The sequence below is a fragment of the Lytechinus variegatus genome, chromosome 7, assembly GCF_018143015.1.
Source record: "Lytechinus variegatus isolate NC3 chromosome 7, Lvar_3.0, whole genome shotgun sequence".
Lineage (NCBI taxonomy): Eukaryota > Metazoa > Echinodermata > Echinoidea > Temnopleuroida > Toxopneustidae > Lytechinus > Lytechinus variegatus.
In genome coordinates this window covers 12,912,825-12,935,079 of record NC_054746.1, presented here as the reverse complement: position 1 = coordinate 12,935,079, position 22,255 = coordinate 12,912,825, and the positions used below count along the sequence as shown (strand labels likewise).

The 22,255-nt window shown below is 35.8% G+C and overlaps 1 protein-coding gene across 1 annotated transcript; it reads left to right on the top strand.

The window, feature by feature from the left end:
• Positions 1-575: 575 nt before the first annotated feature.
• On the top strand, positions 576-18,102 carry LOC121418468 (sterile alpha motif domain-containing protein 9-like). Its single transcript, XM_041612368.1, has 6 exons — positions 576-1,415; positions 9,519-9,645; positions 10,685-10,837; positions 11,256-11,684; positions 12,502-16,928; positions 17,696-18,102. Exons 2-6 carry the CDS (start codon positions 9,519-9,521, stop codon positions 17,855-17,857), a joined length of 5,298 nt encoding a protein of 1,765 aa, XP_041468302.1. The 5' UTR covers positions 576-1,415; the 3' UTR covers positions 17,858-18,102.
• Positions 18,103-22,255: the final 4,153 nt, after the last annotated feature.

Below are 22,255 nucleotides of genomic sequence, written 5' to 3'. Positions count from 1 at the left end.
AATTGCCTCGTCAGGGGTGAGTTTTATTTTTGTCAAATAATGGAACTGACAATTTTGGGGCAGAAAGTGCCTTCATCGTTTACTTTTGTCTTTAAATAATTTATCATTTTTCTACTTTTAGGGGGCACACGGGGGGGTAAAATCTCATTTTGCCCCCTCCCCCCCCAAAAAAAAAAAAATTATTTGAGGGGGGGACAAGTGCCCCCTCCCCAGCTTCCGGCGCCCTTGGTTGCAAGAAACTTTCGATTGATTACAAGTCTATTTTCGTTCCCGAAATCAAGCATATGCCATCCAATTAATTGCAAATTTGCAATTGATGGCTAATCTGCTCCATGAGACAAGGTGTGTAATCAGATTTGCTTTAGTACAAAATGATAAATCAATTGTAAAATTGCAACAGAATATTTGTGATTGATTGCAAATATTTTTTTTGTAACACCCCCTTAGTGTCATTTACTGGTGCGTTGCCTCAATTGGTAGAGCTTCCGTCTCAGAACCGGGAGGTCGGGGTTTCAAACCCCGGCCGCGTCAGACCAAAGGATGGGAGTTGCTGCTACCCCGTTTGGCGTTCAACGATTTAAATAGAGCCTCGTCGATCTGGCGCTGCACACACAGCGGCTGCCGGGTCCACGATCAATTGAGCAAAGCAATGTTTGGACTGTTTAATTTCATGTCTATTTTCGAACAATAAAAAATGGAGTTTTCAACTTTTAATTGGCTGCTTCTGATTTGTGAACAAGCGACATGTCAATATCTTTACAGCAGCATTCATTTAACACAAGCGCTACATGATAGAAAAATGTAGTCAAGTATGAAAGCACAAGGATTGTATAGGCCTAATCATGCTAACTCCAACCTTTTGGTTGTGATAATGTTTGATTTTTATTTAAAATAAACCATGAATTGAACTGAAATGAATTGAAAACATGCAAGTCGCCGTCATAACATGCAAGTCGCCGTCATTCGCTGCTACTATACAATGAAAACGCCTCGCTGATCTAGACGAGTCACCGTCCTTCGGTTCAAAGGTTAATCAAAGCGGTATCGAACACTTGCTGGGGAATTCCCACTCACCACTACCACTTCGTATCATACCAGTGCGAGAGTCCGGGTGCGAGAGACAACGTATTCGCGCCATTTTCAGACGCCATTTTCGAGTCAGAAATTACCGGAGAAATCATTTCTTTCTTCATCAGAATTATCGTCTCTTTGCGTGCATAAGACAATAGTATATTGTCTTCGATCCATGAATCGGATGATGGTGTGTCTTTTTGTGTGAAATCATCTTTAATTTGAATTGGGAGAGTGGACAGATCGAGCTTTACTTTGGGTGAGCTGTTGCCGGCAATATGATAGACATCCTCTGGAGTAGACGTTAGACCTGGCCGGGAGCAATATATCACTCACAAAATAATGTAAGTTATCTAGGGATTGTATCATCCGCATTTTCGTACCTTTACATAGGAGATGGTGCCTCGTAGGAGTTTTCTTTTCTGTGTTGATATTATGTCTGTATATATCTGTAAGGGTGCACTAATTCTTTATAATTGCCGTTCATACCGGCGTTCATATTTTTGCATGTCTTTCACTTATGTATTTTTAGTCGTTGTCATGAAATGTATGTATGTATGTAAATCCCAAAACAAATTTCCTTTATGGACTTGAATAAATTGAATTGAATTGATTGAATTGAATAACATTTACATTTAGACACTTTCAAGAGATAAGACACTGGCGTATATCTGACAGGGGCAGGAAGCAGGTAGTGTCCCCCCCCAAAAAAAAAAATCGCTAGCGACCGTGTTTTTGCCCTTGTTGTTATGGGGGTTTTTTTTCGGGAACGCCACCGAACGAATTATTTTCAGGATATTCATGATAATGATGTTATTCTTTTACTCACACGATAATACTTGCATAAAAGGAAAGTCTACGCCAATTAAAAAGTGGATTTTAATAAAAAGAGAAAAAATTGAAAAGCACAGCACTGATAAAGTTTTAATAAATGGATGGAAAATATTAAAATACTGATGTTTTAGAAGTTTTCCTCATAATTTTACAAATTAGTCAAATGTACAACACAGATGATACGAAAATGAGAGGGTCGATGATGCCACATATTACTTCTTTTGTATTCAGTCACAAATAAAGTCTATATTATTTGCATATTTGTCAATAAGAAATATTCATCTTCTTATATGTATCAGACTCCTTTTTTCTTGCCAAATTTGCTTTGGCTGTGACAACTTGATTGCATAATAAGTCAGTTTGGCTACATGTCTATGTTTATGAATTATGTGTATACCATGTTTATTTAATATTTGTCGGAAAAAATTGTAAATGTTTATACGAAGTAACTGCTTTTTGAAAATAAAGAAGCCTGTGGAAGGGGAAAGAAGGGAAATATAAATTAATCTTCATTTTACCTCAATATGTAACAATGATAACAATTCCACAAGGATAAACCAAACATTGTTTAACGTTGTAATGAGGAAAATTTAATTTCATATAACAATAAACGAAAGGAAAGTGAGTAAGTGATAACATCGTCTTTCCATTAGCATATCATTTTGGTTGTGTTGTATAGAATTTAAGTCACCGTTCTGTGAAAAATTAACCTAATGTTAAAATGTCATAACTGTTTAAATTGATATCTATTTAGATGAAATTTTTAGCAAATGCTTTGATTTTCTCTTTATTCAAATCACCTATTGGCTTGGGTGGATACCCATTTTATTCACACATCCATTCTCTTTTCTTCTACTGTATCCAGGGATGTTTGAAGGTAGAATTTGGTATATATATTTGCTTCATAAACAGATCTAAGTCATCTGTAAGGAGTCTGAAAAATAGATCATCTATTATAAATCACATGTCAATTGATTTGCATTCATATTTTTAATAGCTATGATACGCTTACTTTGGTATACACAGTATTAAAGTGTGATCATAATGCTGTTTCGATGAAACTTTAGGTGACAACAAAAAAGAGGGGAAAGAGTTTTTGGAAATTGAACAATTCCTTACTTGATGATGAAATGTATAAAAAAAAAGGGCATAAGGGCTATTCCACGGTTACTCACGTTACATTTGGAGACACCTTGACTCATACTTGGAGCTGTAACTCCGTTATTATTGATAAGAACTAAACATCTCCTTATCACAACAAAGTACACAGTCTGACTATCCTTTGTATAAAAACAAAACTTGGGAAATTCTATTATGCTCCTGGCAAATCTTTGGAATGTGTCGGTTACTCACGTTACATGATTTGGACCAACCTGTGGAATTGCCCATAACAAATGTTATTAAAAAGATCAAAATGGAATATAGTTGGAGATGTGTAAAGTTAAAATAAAGGAGTTCAGCATTAAGTATGCTTCTGATGTGTCAAGGAAGAAGAGGGAACATATAACACACATTGAAAAAAAGATATAATCAACTTTGTGAAAAACTAGATAAAGATCAACGTAGCAAAGATGTAGACGAAATTAGTCGTTTAAAACGTGAGATCAATAAATGGTATGAATATCAATGCAAAGGTGCGTATGTTCGCTCAAGAGCAAGGTGGCTAAAGTTTGGAGAGAACTCGTCTAAATATTTCTTCCAGCTTAAAAAATCAAAAGGCAAAAAGAAAGAAATAGATTGTATTGATATTAATGGAAAGAGTATTAAGGAAGATGGGAAAATTTTGTCAAATATACATGAATTCTATACTAAACTGTATCAAAAATATGATGTAAGATCTGATTTTAAAGAATATATAGGTAACTTAAAGTTATATGTTTTGAATGATGAAGAAGCAAATATATGTGAGGGAAAGCTTACAGAAAATGAATGTTGGCTTGCACTAAAGTCAATGAATCTGAACAAGTCACCTGGTAGTGACGGCTTAAGTGTTGAATTTTATAAATGTTTTTTGAAGGGGCCTGAAACAGATGGTAGTTGCCAGCCTGAATCAGGGATATGACAAAACACAATTGTCCTCAACTCAAAGTCAAGCCATTCTTACTCTTTTGTATAAAAAGGGTAACAAAAATCTTCTAGATAATTGGCGGCCCATATCACAAATTAGCAGCTCGGCTTTTGACTGTTAGATTGAAGAAAATTATTCATTGCATTGTATCTGAAGATCAGTTTGGTTTTATGAAAAATCGTTCTGCACCTGAATGCATTAGACTTGTACAGGACATAATTGATTTTTGTCAAAGTACTGAAACACCTGGTATCATTATGTCATTAGACTTTAAGAAAGCCTTTGACACCGTTAATCATAATTTCTTATTCACTTTACTAGAAGAACTTGGTTTTAAAAATTCGTTTATTAAATGGATTAAGACTTTGTATAATAACGCCAGTGGTAAAATAATGAATTATGGTTGGATATCTAAAAGGTTTTCGATTAACAGGGGTGTAAGACAAGGATTTCCATTGTCTGCCCTTTTGTTTATTATTTTGGCAGAAGTTTTAGCAGCAAAAGTTAAACAGAATTCAGGAATTAGAGGTATTCAAGTACCTAACCCTGAATCAGATTGTTCAGATTTCATAGATATTCGCATAGTTCAGTTTGCAGATGATACTACAATTTTTTGCAGATTCTGTCAACTTAGTTAAAGAAATAATGAGAGAAGAAGAAAATTTTGGTAAAAATGCCGGTGCCAAAATTAATTGGTCAAAATCTAAGTTCATGAGATTAAATATGAATGTCCAAAACACTGAGGATTTAGAATTTACAGAAAATGATATAAAATGTCTCGGGGTTTATGTTGGAAAATTTCATACAATGTCATAGAGAAGTTGAAAACTTTAATTGGGAAGGTAAAGTGAAGAAAATAAAAAGTACTTTAGATTTATGGAAAATGCGAAAACTAACTTTGTGTGGGAAGGTGACTGTCATAAAGCATTTAGTCACTTCACAATAAGTATATACAGCAACAGCAGTCCCAGTACCATTGAAAATAATTAAATTGGTAAATAGATTAATATACTCTTTTTTATGGAATTCCAAAGCTGAAAAGGTCAAGCGAAATGTATGCTGTAATTCTGAAATAGAAGGAGGCCTTAGAATGGTCAATTTAATTTACAAATGTTCTTCTCTTCGTTTATCATGGATTCAAAAATATATCTCAGGTGAAAAAACATCATGGAAAATTTTATTCAATTATTGGATCAGTAAAATTTCTGACATTCCTATGTGTTTGAGATTTAATTGCCAAAAAATGATATAATAAGAATATGCAAAAGAAAACAATTAAACGTGTTTTACATTGACCTTTTTAGATCGTGGTCTGAAATAAAGTAAACCAATAAATTATCTGGTATAATAGTAATATAAAACATGAGAAAGAAACGTTATTTTTTCAAAACTGGATCAAAGAGGGGATTTATACAGTGGGACAGATTATAGAAGATGGGAATTGGAAAGATTTTTCATGTATTAGCAACTATTTTAACCGCAGACAATTGCTTACTTCTTTCGAAATGTCAAAACTCAAAAAGGCATTTCCACACTTCTGGTTAGAGAAATTACGTAATACAAGAACCCCACAACGGCTACAAAAAGAAGAACCCTATGTGATTGAGTTAGCAACAGGTGACTCAATAAATGTCGAGAAAATGTCAGCTAAACACTATTATAGTTTGTTAGTGCATGGATAAATATAAAGAAGAACCCGTTTGTTTACATCTTTGGCAAGATCGTTTAGACTTGTCAAACGAATTTGATTGGAGTCAAGTATTTAGATTCAAATTTCAGCAAATTAATGACAATAAAATAAAACAATTTAATTTTGAACTTTTTTACAGAATATTGCCCAGTAAAGACAATTTATGCAAATGGGGGATTTCGAATGATAATTTATATCCTACTTGCAATTGCAAAGAAACTATATGTCATTTTTATTGCCATGCAAAAAAGTGAGGTTATTTTGGAAAATAGTTTCGTGTCTTATTCGGAATATTTTGGGCCTTGATATTGACATTAATGAAAAATTGATTATTATAGGATATGATATAGGTAACCAAAAAACAAAACTCGTCAATTTCATCCTTAATTATGCCCAATATACTGTATATAAGAATTATGTCAAAGAATGTAATGATAAAAAGAAACATGTATTACATGGAAACTATCTATTGAAAGCAGAAATAAGATTTCACCTAAGTTTAAAGTATAATCAGAAAAGATTTAATGAAACTGAGTTGCGGAAGATACGTTTTTACTTTGAGTGAATACACTACCAGTCACGTTTTTTTTGGTCCGCTGTTGGCTGGCCTGTTGGCATGGTTGGAGCCGGAGAACAATGAATTCAGTCCACTGAATCTATTGTTCTCTCGTTCTCGACGGGTGACAGCGGGCCGATGAATTGTGACTGTTAGTATAAGTAACATATTTATTGTATTTTTTGTATTTCTTGTAAAATATTGTTGTGTGATATGATGTGAATTTTGTTAATGTAAAAACCTGTATCCTTTGATATTTTATGAATAATAAAGTACCTCAATTGAGGATAAATATAAAAAAAATACACAGTAGGCTTAATCTAATAATTATTGACGTGGCATACCTTACCACTCTTTTATATTCAAGAGTATGTCTAATGCTCCCCGCTTGCCCTGACTTTGTGTTAGTTTATTCATGCCCGAATGATTTATGACAGAAACATATTTGCAGACGTACATGCCCTTTTACCCATAATTTGTTGAATAGTGTTGGTTAATGCTACATACGTTTTTTTGGAAAGAAAACACCTTAACTTTAATGTTTGCTGTATCTAAAACTGTTCATGTGAATAAATAATTCAGACACCGTCAAGGTATCAGCGACTGAAAATTATTAACAACTCTGCTGGGTACAATATTACATGCGCGTATATGTGAAATGAATTTGGGATAATGTATCCGGTCATTTTTTTTTTACTTTTTCAGAGCGAGACTCACTGTTATGATAGAAGCCGTTTTTCGACGGCGTCAACAGTGAAATCTTAACCGAAGGTTAAGTTTTTGAGATGTCATCATAACTAAGAAAGTTTAAGTCACATGGCCAATATCAAAGGTCATTTAAGGTTAATAAACTTTCACCATTTAGGGGGTATTTGTTGAATCGCCATTATAACTATATACAGTGCGTATCAAAGAAAAAGTTTACACTTTGAAAAAGCCATGGGAATAAAAGATATACAACATGTGGGTAATTTTTTCACATATAATCTTGGGTTTGGGTCTCATCTATCCAATGAAAGTAAAAGTTTTGACAGAATGTTACACTTGAGTGAGTACTGTCCATTTTTGTAAAGCTCATAGAAATCTGTTTGCGCATATCAGACACCTCCAGCATTTTTTCACTACGTTTTCATCATTTAAAGCGGGATTAAATTTCATTTTTTATTTAGTATTTGTTTCACCACACTTTTCCCAAGCTTCACGATGAGTAACAAATGAAAATCAAGCCTAAGCCATTTCATGTAAATCACAGCTCAGTGTAAAGCAAATATCGTCACGATGGCCTCAGTGTGTGGGGGAGTGGGGGGCAATGCACTCTCCGCAGTGTTTTGGGCAAGGAAACAAGTTTAAAAATGTAAAAGATATCTTCAAATCAATTTTACTAGCTAAATTCCCCATGTTCCTCATGATTAAGGTCTACTTTTATTCCTATAACTATTTCAAAGTTCTGCGCAAATAATTTTCACTACCTTTTCAAAAGTAAATGGTGCTTACTCAAGCGGAAATATTTTTCGACAGTTATATCGTCATTGATTAAATGGATCTGTACCAATGTTAAAATGTGGAAAAAATCTTCCGGATATTACAAATGTATAATTTGACAGGATTTTTTCTAAGTGTAAACTTTTTTTGATACGCACTGTATAGTTCATGAAATAATAATAATAATGGTGCGCATAGCGCACATCCGTCAAGCATGACGCTCATGGCGCTATGTTTTAATAAAAAAAGGACATAAATACAAATTGTCTTACACTTTAAATTAGGTACAAACTTAATGATATGAAGCTAAAAACTAGAGGAAATTTTACACAAATATAACTTAATTTGATTGACAGAACCATTTTTTTTAATCAAATAATAAAAATAAGAATGATTTATTAATATAATCTATATGATCTAGGCCAATTCAATGTTATTAATTTGACAAGTCAAATGTCATTTAGGGTCAATGAACATAGTATATTATTTTCATATGATTGGTGTTTTTGTAAATAATTATATCATTGTCGTTTTATAAGTCAGTACTATACTGCTATATTGCATCGCGTAATGCAGGCGAGACTGCAGGAGGCGCTCCACTTTAATAACATATTTTATATTACATGTTTTGATAACATGTCACACACATTCGGGACCTTATATCTTTGGGGTTTTTTAAGTTAAATAATAAATATTTAAAACGACCTTCAATTTGGAGTGAAAACCATTTATTTTTCTGTTTGTATGTAACTTATCAGCACCCTCGCCCAAAACATCGTTCCCAGGTCCCTGCGGATCGACACCCACGGCTGGAGCAGGATGAATATTCATTTGAAAAAGACCAATCACATAATAAATTTTCGCTGATCCATGAATAGTTGCATAACGCACAGTTAATATTTTAATAATCTAAGAGTAGTTGGAACTGCAAATTAAACATACTAAATTAAGCAAATATACATACAAGGAACCGAGGTATGAGAAGCAGGGGACAAAATAATGGGAAAAGTGATAAATCATGTATAGGATGGATCTGATTCATGAAATATGGACATAAGAGTAATCAAGTATCACTGAACATCCTGTGTGAATTTCATGCATAGAGATATATACATCTCTCTGGTTTCAGGTCACATGATCAAGATCAAAGGTCATAAAGGGTCAACGAACTTTGACCAAGTTGGGGGTATTTGTTGAATTACCATCATAATTTATCAGTTTATGGATCTGATTCATGAAACATGGACATAAGAGTAATCGAGTATCACTGAACATCCTTTGCGAATTTCAGGTCACATGACCAAGGTCATAGGTCAATGAACTTTGGCCATGTTGGGGATATCTGTTAATGAATTACCATCATAACTTTGAAAGTTCATGGAACTTGGATATAGAGTAATCAAGTATCACTGGAAATCTCATTCGAGTTTCAGGTCACATTACCAAAGTCAAAGGTCATTTAAGGTCATTGAACTTTGGCCATTTGGAGGTTATTATTAGATTGCTGTCATATCTTTCAAAATTTATAGATATAGTTTTTAAAATGTGGATATAGGGGTAAGCGAGTATCACTGACAAGTCTTAGGTAGCATGACGAAGGTCAAATGTAATTTATTGTCAGTGAACGTATAGTATTGGATCATGATATGAATGGTGTTTTTTGTGAATAATTATTTTATAGTAGTTTTCACGGTCATCACTGCTTCTATATTGAATCACGCGATGCGGGTGAGACTGCCAGAGGCGCTCCACTTGGTTAGGTTTTCATACACCCCATTTTCAAGCAACATCTCTCTCTCTCTCTCTTTAATGCACAGATGGGAAGGAAAAAAAATCGGAAGAAGTCGGGACGAGCGTCTGATCCACAGCCTTCATCCAAGGAGACAAGTGTACCCCATTCATCTCATCATGCTCCTGCTCCCCCTTCAGATGCAGCTCCATCAGGTATTTGAATTTCCGAAAGAGGGTCAGAGCCTGACTTTCACGGGGTACGAATATGCCTGAAAATTTCTTGCTTAAATAGAGTGGGAACGATGTGTTCGAACAGAATTTATGGCCATCAAAGTATTTAAGGAAAAAGTGCTTAACGATTCTGGTGCAGCGCTGAAAAAAATGAAAAACAAGCAAGATATTCTAGACAGATGTCGGATCTTCTCCCGACATCTGAAAACAGACACTTCTACCGTTACAGTGACGAAATCTACGATGCATTTTATCACCATTTACTGTAACTAGATGTATAGCTTGCTGAGAAAGCTGTGTTAAATTTACATTATTGGGGTCGAACTAAAAATATGAGGCATCTGTAACCTGGACTGTAACCTTGGATTATTTTTATCACTAATTTTGTCTAATCAACCCATCAAGTTGTCATGGTTTTTGTCTCACCTGCGTAGCAGAGTGAGACTATAGGCGCCGCTTTTCCGACGGCGGCGGCGGCGTCAACATCAAATCTTAACCTGAGGTTAAGTTTTTGAAATGTCATCATAACTTAGAAAATATATGGACCTAGTTCATGAAACTTGGACATAAGGTTAATCAATTATCACTGAACATCCTGCGTGAGTTTTATGTCACATGACCAAGGTCAAAGGTCATTTAGGGTCAATGAACTTTGGCCGATTTGGGGTATCTGTTGAATTACCATCATAACTTTGAAAATTTATTGGTCTAGTTCGTTAAACTTGGACATTAGAGTAATCAAGTATCACTGAACATCCTGCGCGCATTTCAGGTCACATGACCAAGGTCAAAGGTCAATGAACTTTGGCCGAATTGGGTGTAACTGTTGAATTACCATCATAACTTTGAAAGTTTATGGATCTGATTCATGAATCTTGGACATAAGAGCAACCATGTATCACTGAACATCTTGTGCAAGTTAGAGTAGTTTTCAAAGTCAGCACTGCTGCTATATTGAACCGTGTGATGCAGGTGAGACGGCCAGAGGCATTCCCTTTGTATTAACTTTTTTATCTTTCAGATGAATCTTCCATCGTCGTGGTTGATGGGAAGACTTTAATTTTTATGAAAAATGCCACAATCAATGTTGGCGATGTAAACACTTTCCATATTGGAGATGTTTATCACCATGTCAATACTCCTGATGAACATGGGGGATCTACAAGATGCGAGGGTGAGTGTGTTTTTTGTCGTTTGATGGAGATTAGCTCTATCATTAGTTATGGAATCTATCAGATGTACTAGGTTCTGTATAGCTCATATCGATATCTCGATCTCTTCCTCTCTTCCTCTTTTTCTTTTCCTACCTTTTCCCATCTTTCTCTCTCTCTCTCTCATTTGTTTTCTCTCATTCTGGACAGGGATGAAAATATTTTTTTCACAGTTTTTTTCTGAACAAGATTGTGCACTATGTTTACATAATATTTACATCTGTATCCATGTTTGCATATTGCTGCACTTGCCTTTATAAAATCATGTATATAGTTTGTCATTCTTCCAGTGAGAGAAGACAAATTTACATATTCTTTAAATTCAGATAAGCATCTTGATTATTCAAAATCAAAAATCGTTTCTCTCTTTTTTTTTTTTAGAAGTGAAAGTGGAAGCAGGAATCGAGCCTTTACCAGATTCTGCAACAACGGGAGAGGTTGATGCTGATGCTACTTCTGAAGCTGATCCTAGCATCCTCAAACACCTGCAGAGTGTTTACGCGAACTGGCACAATGTGGAAAAATGGAAAGAGAACAGAGATTATTGCGCCAAATTAATGTCCCTCTTTGAACAACAAGGCGCCCTTCTCAGTAAGGTTCGGTTCGACTCCGTCCATTTCTTCGTTCGTGTCAAGGTTGGGCCCAACAGGGATGCCTTCACTCAAGCCTGTAACGACCGTGACAGCACCTTCTTCCAAGGCTTGACAAATCTCCTAGTTACTCGAGAACTAGAAGAAGCTGCTGGAATGAAACTCAGACTAAGGCTGGAGCTGAAAACGTTCTTGCGTACAGATGACACATCAGCTGAGGGTTCGTGATAATTTATATAGACATTTCACTCAGTTATCATTAGTTATAAGTTGCTTTTAACTCACCAACTTATTCTATCTAGTTATAATAAGCTTGCGCAGATTAAAAAAACCTATTAAACATATTTGGTAGTATTCTGATAGCCATGGTTTAGTTAAACCTGGGTTTACTTAGACCACACTTTTATTGGTGCCAGTTGTCAACACATTCACCAATGAAAAAATATTCTTATCCTGCTGCAACAAAACAATAAATTGAGTCGTGCAATGGGAAGAATATGAAAATAAAAACAAATGTTATGACCTTTAAATGATTGAAATATAATTGCAACGAATATGGAAGAAACATTACCAAGCACAGCATTACACAGAAGTATGGTTTAAAATTCTAGTTCAGAATAATCATAATACCACCCTATTGTTTTCAATTTTGAGTTAATCATTGCGTGTGAACAATGTTTTTCCGACATCATGGCACAATGAAATACTATTTGAAACGCACAATTTATACAATGATAATTTAACATTCATGGAGTGTTAAGACTGAAGTGTGCATAGTTTCTCAACAGGGTAACAAATATCAAATTCTGATCATGCCAGTATCAGCTGAAAGCAAGAAACATTTATATATAGGAAGGCAAGTTTGGGAGAGAGATATTGATGAGTATAATAAAGATAAAGAATAGATAAGTAATGATATTATCATGAACATGACATGCTAAGCATCATCAAGGCATTGATTTTCTAAGCATAAAATATGAATTGTTATATATATGCTTTCAATAATCACACTTGTTTTCAATAAGTGTTTATTTTAGGTTCGGATGTTACAACCTTCAAAAGACTTCATGAGATGACACCCGCGGACATAAAGAACTGGTTGGTTCAGAATAAAGACATACCTCTAAGCATTGCTGAAAAACTGGAAGAGGAGGGTATAGATGGCAAGTTGTTAAAAAGATATGACGGTCGTGATCTCAAAGAAGATTTTCAGTTGTCTACGGGCATGATGCGACGAATAATCTATGCTCGGAATGACCGCTTGAAAACCGAGGATGCCTCTTCAACTACATCAGATGGAAGCAATGGTGAGAAACAAAAGTCTCAAGAAAAGGATACACTTACACAAGATACAGATGCTACAACAACCCATGGATCTAAAGCTGGAGAAAGCGCTAACAAAACCGGGATTGCCTCATTGGTCGATACGCAGCAGATTTTGAGAGGACCGGAGAAAGTTCAAGATGGTATTGGCCATCTCCAATTCACACCCGAAGAAAAATCGAAAGAATTAATGGCAAAAGCGCGAGACGATGGCGTGATAACCCGCATTCCTGCAGAAGGAAGCACTGGCGCAACTGGGGAAGATGAGAATGAACAAAGCAAAGGGATTTGTGTAGAGAAAGAAGGATCAGCAGGAGAGCACCCAACTAAAAGAAAGCTGGATTGTAAACAGAATCAAGGGGTTCAACTTACAGAAACAATGACAAGTGTGGGACAAGAAAGCTCCCAATGCCTGCCACTTAGTAAAGAGGAAGAGTCGGCAGAAGAGGCGAAGTTGCGCTTTCTTCTTACTGGTAATGAGAATGGATCCCTCGATAGTTCCTTCCATCCCATCCTTGTTTTGAATAAACCGATGCTAGGTGGTTCTAAAATAAGTGACCTGGAAAGTCTTCAAGAGAATTTAGACTTCCTGTCTGTGGTGAACTGGAACGCAGTATTTGACTGCAATGCCAAATCATTCGTGAACGGCATCTGTTCGATGATTAAAAAGAAGAGAGAAATAAAATTACTCCTTCCTAAGATATTTCACTCAGAAACTTCGACAGAAGAAATGGAATTCAATGATGTTCCTTCATGGATATTTGCCAATGGACGAGAGGATCTTGAAGACCTTCAGAATCCTAGTCTTGAATGTGACTGGAATGAGAAGTATGGCGCTGACGTTGATCGTGCTGTAGACTTCTTTGCAACCACTGCAATACCAAAAGAGAGGGCTGTCATTGTTTTCCTCATCCTATCTCATGATAACATACAGATAATGAGTGACATATTCAAGAAATTTCAGTCTTCACTGCAAGGAAGCGGAACATTCACATTTATTGCAGAAAATCGGGAGCTATATGAGAGTTGGGCAGATGAAGTTAAAAAGTGGCTTCCAAGGGATCAACTTGACAAACGTAGCTTTATTTGCAAAGACTGGAAGAGAATCAATGACTATATCAAGAAGCAATATGGACAAGTAGCCATTGTTCCATTTGAGTTACCGTTTTCCACTGGTAAATCGTGCATTCTCCCAGACAAGATCAGATCCAAGTGGCTGAACATTGAGGTTCTCCCCCGAAATGAGTGTGAAAACACGGCTATGAATGAAAGTAGTCCTGGGTTTCAGAAATTTGTTTCTGATCAGGAACTGGCTTTCTACCAGGGAAATGAAGTTTCTTGGTGGAACTTTCATCTGAGTGAAGACAGTACTCGGAAGGGTGGTTATAATCAGGTTCTTAGACGAGAAGCCAGCAAGTCATTGAACAAAGTAGTCAAAGAAAAGTTGAAGCCATCAAATATTAGTGATGGTTCAAACTCAGTAGTAACTATAACTATCTTTCATGAACCAGGTTCGGGTGCCAGTACCACTTCAAAGCAGGTCCTTTGGGATTTTCATCGGAAACTTCGATGCATCGCTGTAAAAAGGGTCATAATGGCTACAGTTGAAGAAATTCTTGAAGTACGGAAGTTTGGCTATGGTTCAAAGGACGAAATCCCTCCTGTCCTTGTGTTGTTGGATGATATGGATGATGCAGAAGTTATGGACCTAATAGTACAGCTTGAAACAGCAACCAACGACTACGGATGTCTGTCTTGCATTATCTTGCATTGCAAAAGAACCTCTGATCCAGAATTGGTGGCTCTGAATAATGGGGTAAACTCTGTTGTCTTGAGGCATAAGTTAAACAAGTGTGAGCATTCATGGTTTGAAGAAAAATTCAAATCATACGAAGACGAATACAGTCAGAGTCCAGAGAAGTTAATCGGTTTTATGGTGATGAAAGAAGAGTGCAATCCAGACTACATTACTAGAATCGTATCGAATATCTTATGTGAAGTGACGGGCTATGAATCTATGCTACTCAAATACATCGCCGTCCTCAACAAATTCATAGAAGATTTCGGGATGCCTGTCTCGTGCTGTGATGAATTCATGGGTACAAGTAAAAAAAGACGATCATCTCGTGGAAGATCAACGATGGAATATGTACCGTGGGAAAATCTGCTTTCAAAGGCGTTGTGCTTACTTCTTATCCAGACGAAAGTCTACACCAGGAATGGTCCTACTAAGGCGATTAAGCTCGTGAACCATATCCTAGCAACTGAGGTTGTTTCACAGCTCTTAGAGGATAGCGGTCAGACGATTGGAAATATTTTCAGGGAACTAATGAATGAATCTCGCATTCTTGATTCAAGAGCGTATACGAGTAAGTATATGATATACAAGATACATGAGTTATTGGTACGCCGCAAACAAGGAGACATGTTCTCCCCTTTCGTTGAACATCTTCTTACTGAGGACAAGAAGATGGCATTCTTAATTCTCCAGGAAGCTTCGGAGAAATTCAAGGACGGGCATATAGCACAGCAATTAGCTCGCCTGTACAAATCCGAAAACAACCTCGTTGAGGCGCAACGATATGCAGAAATGGCAGTGAAATGCCAGAATCGCCCCTTCTTTTGGGATACAAAAGGCCGCATAGTACTTGCAGAGATGAAGAAATTGAAGAAGAATACTGAGCCTCTTCACGACACTGACAAAATCCGGAATCTACTGTCTCTTCTCGATGATGGAATGAATTTCTTCAGAACATGCCAGGATCTACAAAATCTAGAACCCAGCCTGGGTTCAAACTATGCTGCCTACAGCGGTGAGCTCAAAGTTATTTTCACTTTTCTGCATATAATGGAGCAACGCATTGCACCTTTCTGTCGATCAAATGGAATGCAAAAAATGAAAGATTTCTTTCTTACTGATGAGGACATATCAGGATTAGGTAAATTGTGGAATGATCGTCGACAACACCTCAAGGCTGTGCAGAAAAGAACAGAGGTTACCCTTGATCATGTTAGTGATCTCTTGACGTATAGCAGGGGAATAACTAGAACAAAGCAAGACTCACAAGATGAAGTAAAGATGAGGAATGACGAGCTCGTCAGGTTTTGTGAAGATTATCTCAGATTCTTCACAGTTGACAACGAACAACATCCTCCGCGATCCGTTCAAGAAAATCCCGATTCTATGAGTTCATGGAGAAGAGCACAGGTAAAAGCGATGAAAGCTGATTCCTTCAATGCCATTTTCAAATTAGCTCAAAATGGTAAGATGAAATACCTCAAGAAAGTACAAGAAATACTGATTGCAATTAAATCTAAGAATGCATTCGATCTCAAGATTTTAGTGTGTATATCATTTGCTTTGTCATATCTTGATGAAAATATTGACTATGACACTGTTATCAGACAAGTAGAGAAACTAAACGAAGTGAGCAACGGTCTATATGGGGCCTTCTTCACGATGATGCTGGCCTGGCCAAGAGGTAACTTGCCAGCGGGATACAGGAGCGTTAAGGTGTCAACAGAGAAGGCTGTTGTACAATTACGAGGGAAATGGAACGATTTACAACACAATGATCCACAGAAGCGTGGAATGCAGAATGCCTATGACAGGTCTCTTCCACGTCACCAGACAATTGTGCGAAAACCTCTCACTCATTTCTTGTTGACGAATGGAGAAGGCTTGCAGGCATTTGTTCACGTCAACATGTTCCACGCATCGCAGTCCACACTAGAAGGAGAAAAACACAGGTTTTGGATGAGGAAGGAAGTCACTGACCGATTGATACGTCTACAAGGTACTATCCTCGATAGAGAAAGATTAGTATTTCGAACACCGGCCAAAGAACAGATCTATATCAAACTTTCTTCTAGATGGCAGAATCAACCTAGTCATGAGAGGGTGACATTTTACCTCGGATTCAACTTCGCTGGACCAGTAGCGCATGACGTCTCAGACTCAGAGAGGGATAGAAACCCAACCCCAGTGCAGGTAAAGGACTATCGGGAAACATTCCCAGGATATCTAATTGGTCAGCTCAGTCAACTGCAAAAGAAAGAAAGTGACCTTGTATACAAACTAGAAGAAATAGACTACATGTCAAAGAAGAGGAGAAACAGGCAGCAACTTACACCTGAAGATGTAAGTAATATGTTTAGTAATGTTGTTTAACAAGTAGATTCTACGTTGCAAATGTGTGGACAGTTTTTGTTTTCGAAATAAAGAGAATTTAATGTGCATACCGTATGTCTCTGTTGATACCAACTATATAATTTTTTATTTGTTGAAAATGTTCTTAAACTGGTGTCTTCCCCTGATTAAAGATCTTAAAAGAACAAAACTTGGGGTATATTGTTTTAAAGATTTTTTTCGTATTATCTTTTGGAAAGAAATCTGTCTGTCTGGCATGCAAAAAACTATTAGCCGCAAATCACATGTAGACCTTAAATAAAGTCGCTTTGAAGTTTGGGCCTTACTATGTTGGTATTTAACTATGAATGATACACTATTACAGAATCAGAAGCAGCAGCTGAATAAAATGGAACTTTACAGTGCTTACAAAAGTTACATTTTTGGTAAAAACGCAAATTGTTATTCATGCTTGAGCGAACACTGACCTTTGTGTCTAAAGTATAAAACATGCTTTGCTCCAGAAAAACAATGGGCACTATGGAAGCAGCAGTCTGAATTTAGTAATCTCGAACTATTGATTGTTCTGCGTTCGGTTATGTCCACTCTGTTTCCGCTGAATCATTAACAAAAATGTCTTTTTGGTATCATCCATTGAAAAATAAAAAAATCCCCAACATAATTACAAACGATGTTTTAAGAATAACCCAAACAACTTCAGAATTCTAATTTCACCAACTTCTTATTTCTTTTGTATTTGGTCATTGAATCCTGTACAGAAGAAGCTATTGCAAACCAAGCCAAAACTGGAAGAAGAACTGGCACGAATCAGGTTACAGATCCAAAAAGAAGTCGATAATAATGATGACGACGATGAACAGTTTTTCCTTGTTGGAAGAAGAAGGGGCAGACAGAGACTAACGGGGGCTGTTTCAAAGTAAATCCGAGTTTACCTTAATTTTCGTCGGACACATAAACCTTTCCCCAACGGTGTCATATCATTGCCAGGTATCCCCCTAATTTAGTCTATTTTATCTGAATGTTTGTATCTGTTGGGAAATATTTAAATGTATGACACCACCATGTCAAAACAGATTGCATAGAATCCGCAAAGTAGTTAAAGTATGCTTGGAACATACGTGTGTATCTTTGAATATAAAGTAGTAAAACGCTCAATGTCTAAGAGTTAAAGGGTTACTCCGGGCTGATATCACATTTAATCAAATAAAGTAACCTTCACTGAGCAAAATGCTGGAAATTCAGTCAAAATCTGAAAACAAATAATGAATCTATTGAATTTTAAAATGATGCAATATTTTGTGAAAACAGTTATATCACGTCGTCGTGAATATTCATCAGGTGGGCTGATGATGTCATCTCACCACTGTTATTTTTCCTGTTTTACATCATCATTATTTCCTATTGTCATAAATGTTTGTGTGATATGTCTCCCCTACAACAAAAATAAATTGCAGCTTGAATATCTAACGCATTAAATCAGTTGTAAATCTAATATTTCTAATTCTTGGAGGACAAAATTTGAATAAACACAATTTCATGTAAGAAAATACAAAAGAAGTGGGAAAATTGCATCAATTCATTGAGTTTTCATGAAGACATGTATACTGTAGAACTATTTCATCAAAATAATGCAAATCTTTGAAATGTCATTAGTTTTTATTCCATGTCCTTTTAATATGTGTGTGTTTTTGGGGTTTATTTTGGGGGTCTGATTTTTCATCTTTTCAACATTTGAAGTCGAAAAATGGTGACCTTCTTCTAATGAAAGATTTTGAGTAGAGATTGGGATTCGAACCAACGACCTTTCCGTAGAGCATGCACTAGTGATATATTGCTCATTTTATATGGTTTCTTTTTTAAATGTGCAATATATAATATTTAGAAGGGGAGAAAGCTAAAGGATATTTAAAGGACAAGTCCATCCCCAAAAATGTCGATTTGAATAAAAGGAGAAAAATCCACTGAGCATAACACTGAAAATCTCATCAAAGAAAGTTATGACATTTCTAAGTTTCGCTTAATTTCACATAATAGTTATAATTATGCACATCCTGGTCGGTATGCAAATGACGGAAGTGATGACATCACTCACTCACTTTTTCTTTTGGATTTTGTTATGTGAAATATGATATATTCTGATTTTCTCCTCACTGTCCTGTGATACAAAGTTTTATTTCTCCCTGAACATGTGGAATTACCATTGTTTATCATGATATGTTTCAGTCAAGTTGGTCCATATTGTAAAAAAATGAAATATTGTATAATTCAAACGATTAAAAACAAAAGAAATCGTGAGTTGTTTTTTTTATTTGAGTGAGGGACGTCATCGATTCCCTCATTAATGTGACTAAATTGTGCATATAACTATTTTGAGAAAAATAAGCAAAACTTAAAAATTTCATAACTTTTTTCATTTACATCTGATTTTGATGAAATTTTCAGCATTATGCTTGTCTGATTTTTCTCTATTGATTAAAATCAACACTTTTAAGAGGTGAACTTGACCTTTAATGGGCTTATAAAATTTGAGAAGAATCACTTGCAAGCATAACATCGACCTGGAGCTGAATGAAAAAGAACATTGTCATACTTCTACTTAGTTACAATGTAAACTCAGACGAAACTCGGTAGATTTATACAGTAGGTCGATGCTGAATATCATTCAGAAGCTGTTGAGAAAATGGGTCTGACGTCAGGTGCATATAAAGGACGCCTTTTCTGTGAGACGTGTTCGCACCAGCGTGACGTCGCCATTGTTCAACCCGCTAGCAATTGCTTTCTGAAGTCAAGAAAAGTGTTCAAGCACTAGCAAGGGGAAGTCCGCTGTGCAAACCCTACACTCGAGTTAATGGTCTGAATATGCAGCCTACTCATGCCTTGTGTACTGAAGGCCAATTCGCTGAATCGAAACAGCAAGTTTTGAATGTGCTATAGTCTTTGCGTGGAGACACACTTGCTGATCAAGGTTTCAATAAGGGTCTGTGCCTACAGACTAAGGAAGGGGTTATGCACATGAAATAAAGCAATTGCTGAAGCGTCATTTAAAAGGAACAAACTACTTAACTGAAAACAATATATATACCTTCTTAAGTTGAGAATCACAACCAAGAGTCAAGTCTATACTCAAAATGTAAGCATGAATGAAAATCATCTGGGTTAAGTAAGGAAAAGAATGTTGCAGTATGACTACACGCATTCACATAATTATTTAATACAAATGTGTTTTTCTTTTTGCTGTTGCTGTACAGTAGTATAGAAATACTGGAACAAACAAACTTTGCAGTGATTAATTTGGATTAATATTTTGTTAATTTCATCATAACTTAGAAAGTATATGAACCTATTTCATGAAACGTGGACGTAGGGATAATCAATTATTACTGAACATCCTGCACGAGTTTCAGGTCACATGACCAAGGTTAAAGGTCATTTAGGGTCAATGTTTGGGGGAATCAATATCGAAATCTAAACCAATGTTTGGTTTTTGGAATGTCGTTGGACCTAGTTCATATGGTCAATGAACGTTGGCCATATTCGGGTTTTTGTTGAATTGGCATCATAACTTGGTTAGTTTATGGATATAAACATGTAGTTAGTGAAACATTGGCATAAGGGAACATGGAACATATTAATGAAAATTTATAATTCAAAAAAAGGGAATTCAACAATCCTTCCACATTTAAATTATTGCAATGTCATCTGGGGAAATACATACAAAACAAAACTAGACAAAATTTATAAGTTACAGAAACGCATAACTCGGTTAATTACAAATAGTCATCATTTATCCTCAAGTTTGCCACTGTTTTTAAAAATGAAAATTATTCCTGTAACTTACTTAATAAAGCTTAATACATCCATGTTCATGTTCAAATTTCACAAAAACCTGTAACCGCCTGTTTTTATTGATATGTTCCAACCAAATTCTGCATTTCATAATTATTCAACTCGTCAAAGCAAAAATTTACATATTCCTCTGTCATTCAACATTACTCTATAATTCCTTATCTTCTGTTGGGGTACGCGAATGGAATAAGCTAAATTACGATATAAGATCCAGTACTACGATAAATCGATTTAAGTGTATGTATAAGAAACTTATATTTAGTAAAATGTTGTCCATGGCTGAGTAGGATACTGATCTATTTCATCTTCTACAGCTTCCTTTTTCAGCTTTCTTGCTTGTATCACCCTTCACTCTCTTTCCTATTTTCTCTATGATCTCGAGCTGTATGTTTGCTGTGTATGGATTGATGCGTGGATGTACATGTATTGGGATGGTTGTGTATGTGAGTGTATATGGTGTGTGTGTGTGTATGTGTACAAACTATACTCTTAATATTTTACATGTATTTTTATGTAGGGCCCAGCTTATAAGCAGTTTTGCTTCTTTTGGGTCCTGGCCATTTCTAGATTGTATCTTGTTTGTCAATGATTGATTTGTATTATACTTATTTTATGATGTTCATGTACTCTGTTTTTAGATGGTCAAATAAATGAAATGAAAAAAAAGGGTACTCAAGTATAGATGATTGTTTTGCACTCGTCTTAGGTCACATGATCATGATCAAAGGTTATTTAAGGTGTTTTCTATTGTGAATGATTATGTAATAGCTATTTTCAAAGTCAGCATTGCTGCCATATCGAATCGCGTAATGCAGGCAAGGCTGAAAGAGGCGTTCCACTTGTTCTCTTATAAACCGCAATCTATGCAGATAAAATTGTGAGAAATATGAAAAGAACCTGTCATGTTCTTAATCCCTTTATGATCGCACTGCATATCAGGTGGTGCTTGTTATACATTATTTTGTCATTCATTTTGTTTTCTCATATACTTTAGTATAGGCCTATTTTTGTATGTAGATCTACTATTCCACATTGAAATGGATCTTCTTTCTATTCCAGATGGTGAAGAACTTGTTTTCATTGTTTTGATCTGTCTGGATGTTGTATTTTGATGTTCTTATTTCGGATATGTAGTTCATTGAGATGGTGAAAAAAAACACTAGGTCATTGTTTTGACCTGTATAAATGTATTTTGTATTCTTATTTCGGGTATGCATTTCATTGATCCCTCTGGGAAATCCGCAGAATGATATTAATCCAGATCATTACATGTCTGCTCCTATGATTCATTTTTATGTTGTACACTGAATGTACTGTTCATGTATTGTCAATAATGTATATATTTTAGAAAGAATGCTCCCTAGACTCAAGATTTACATTGTTTGCTGTCTATTTCTGCTCGAGGCAACAGTAAAAACATGATGCATTTTATAGACAAAGTTCATATAACAACAGATATGTCACAAAAAATC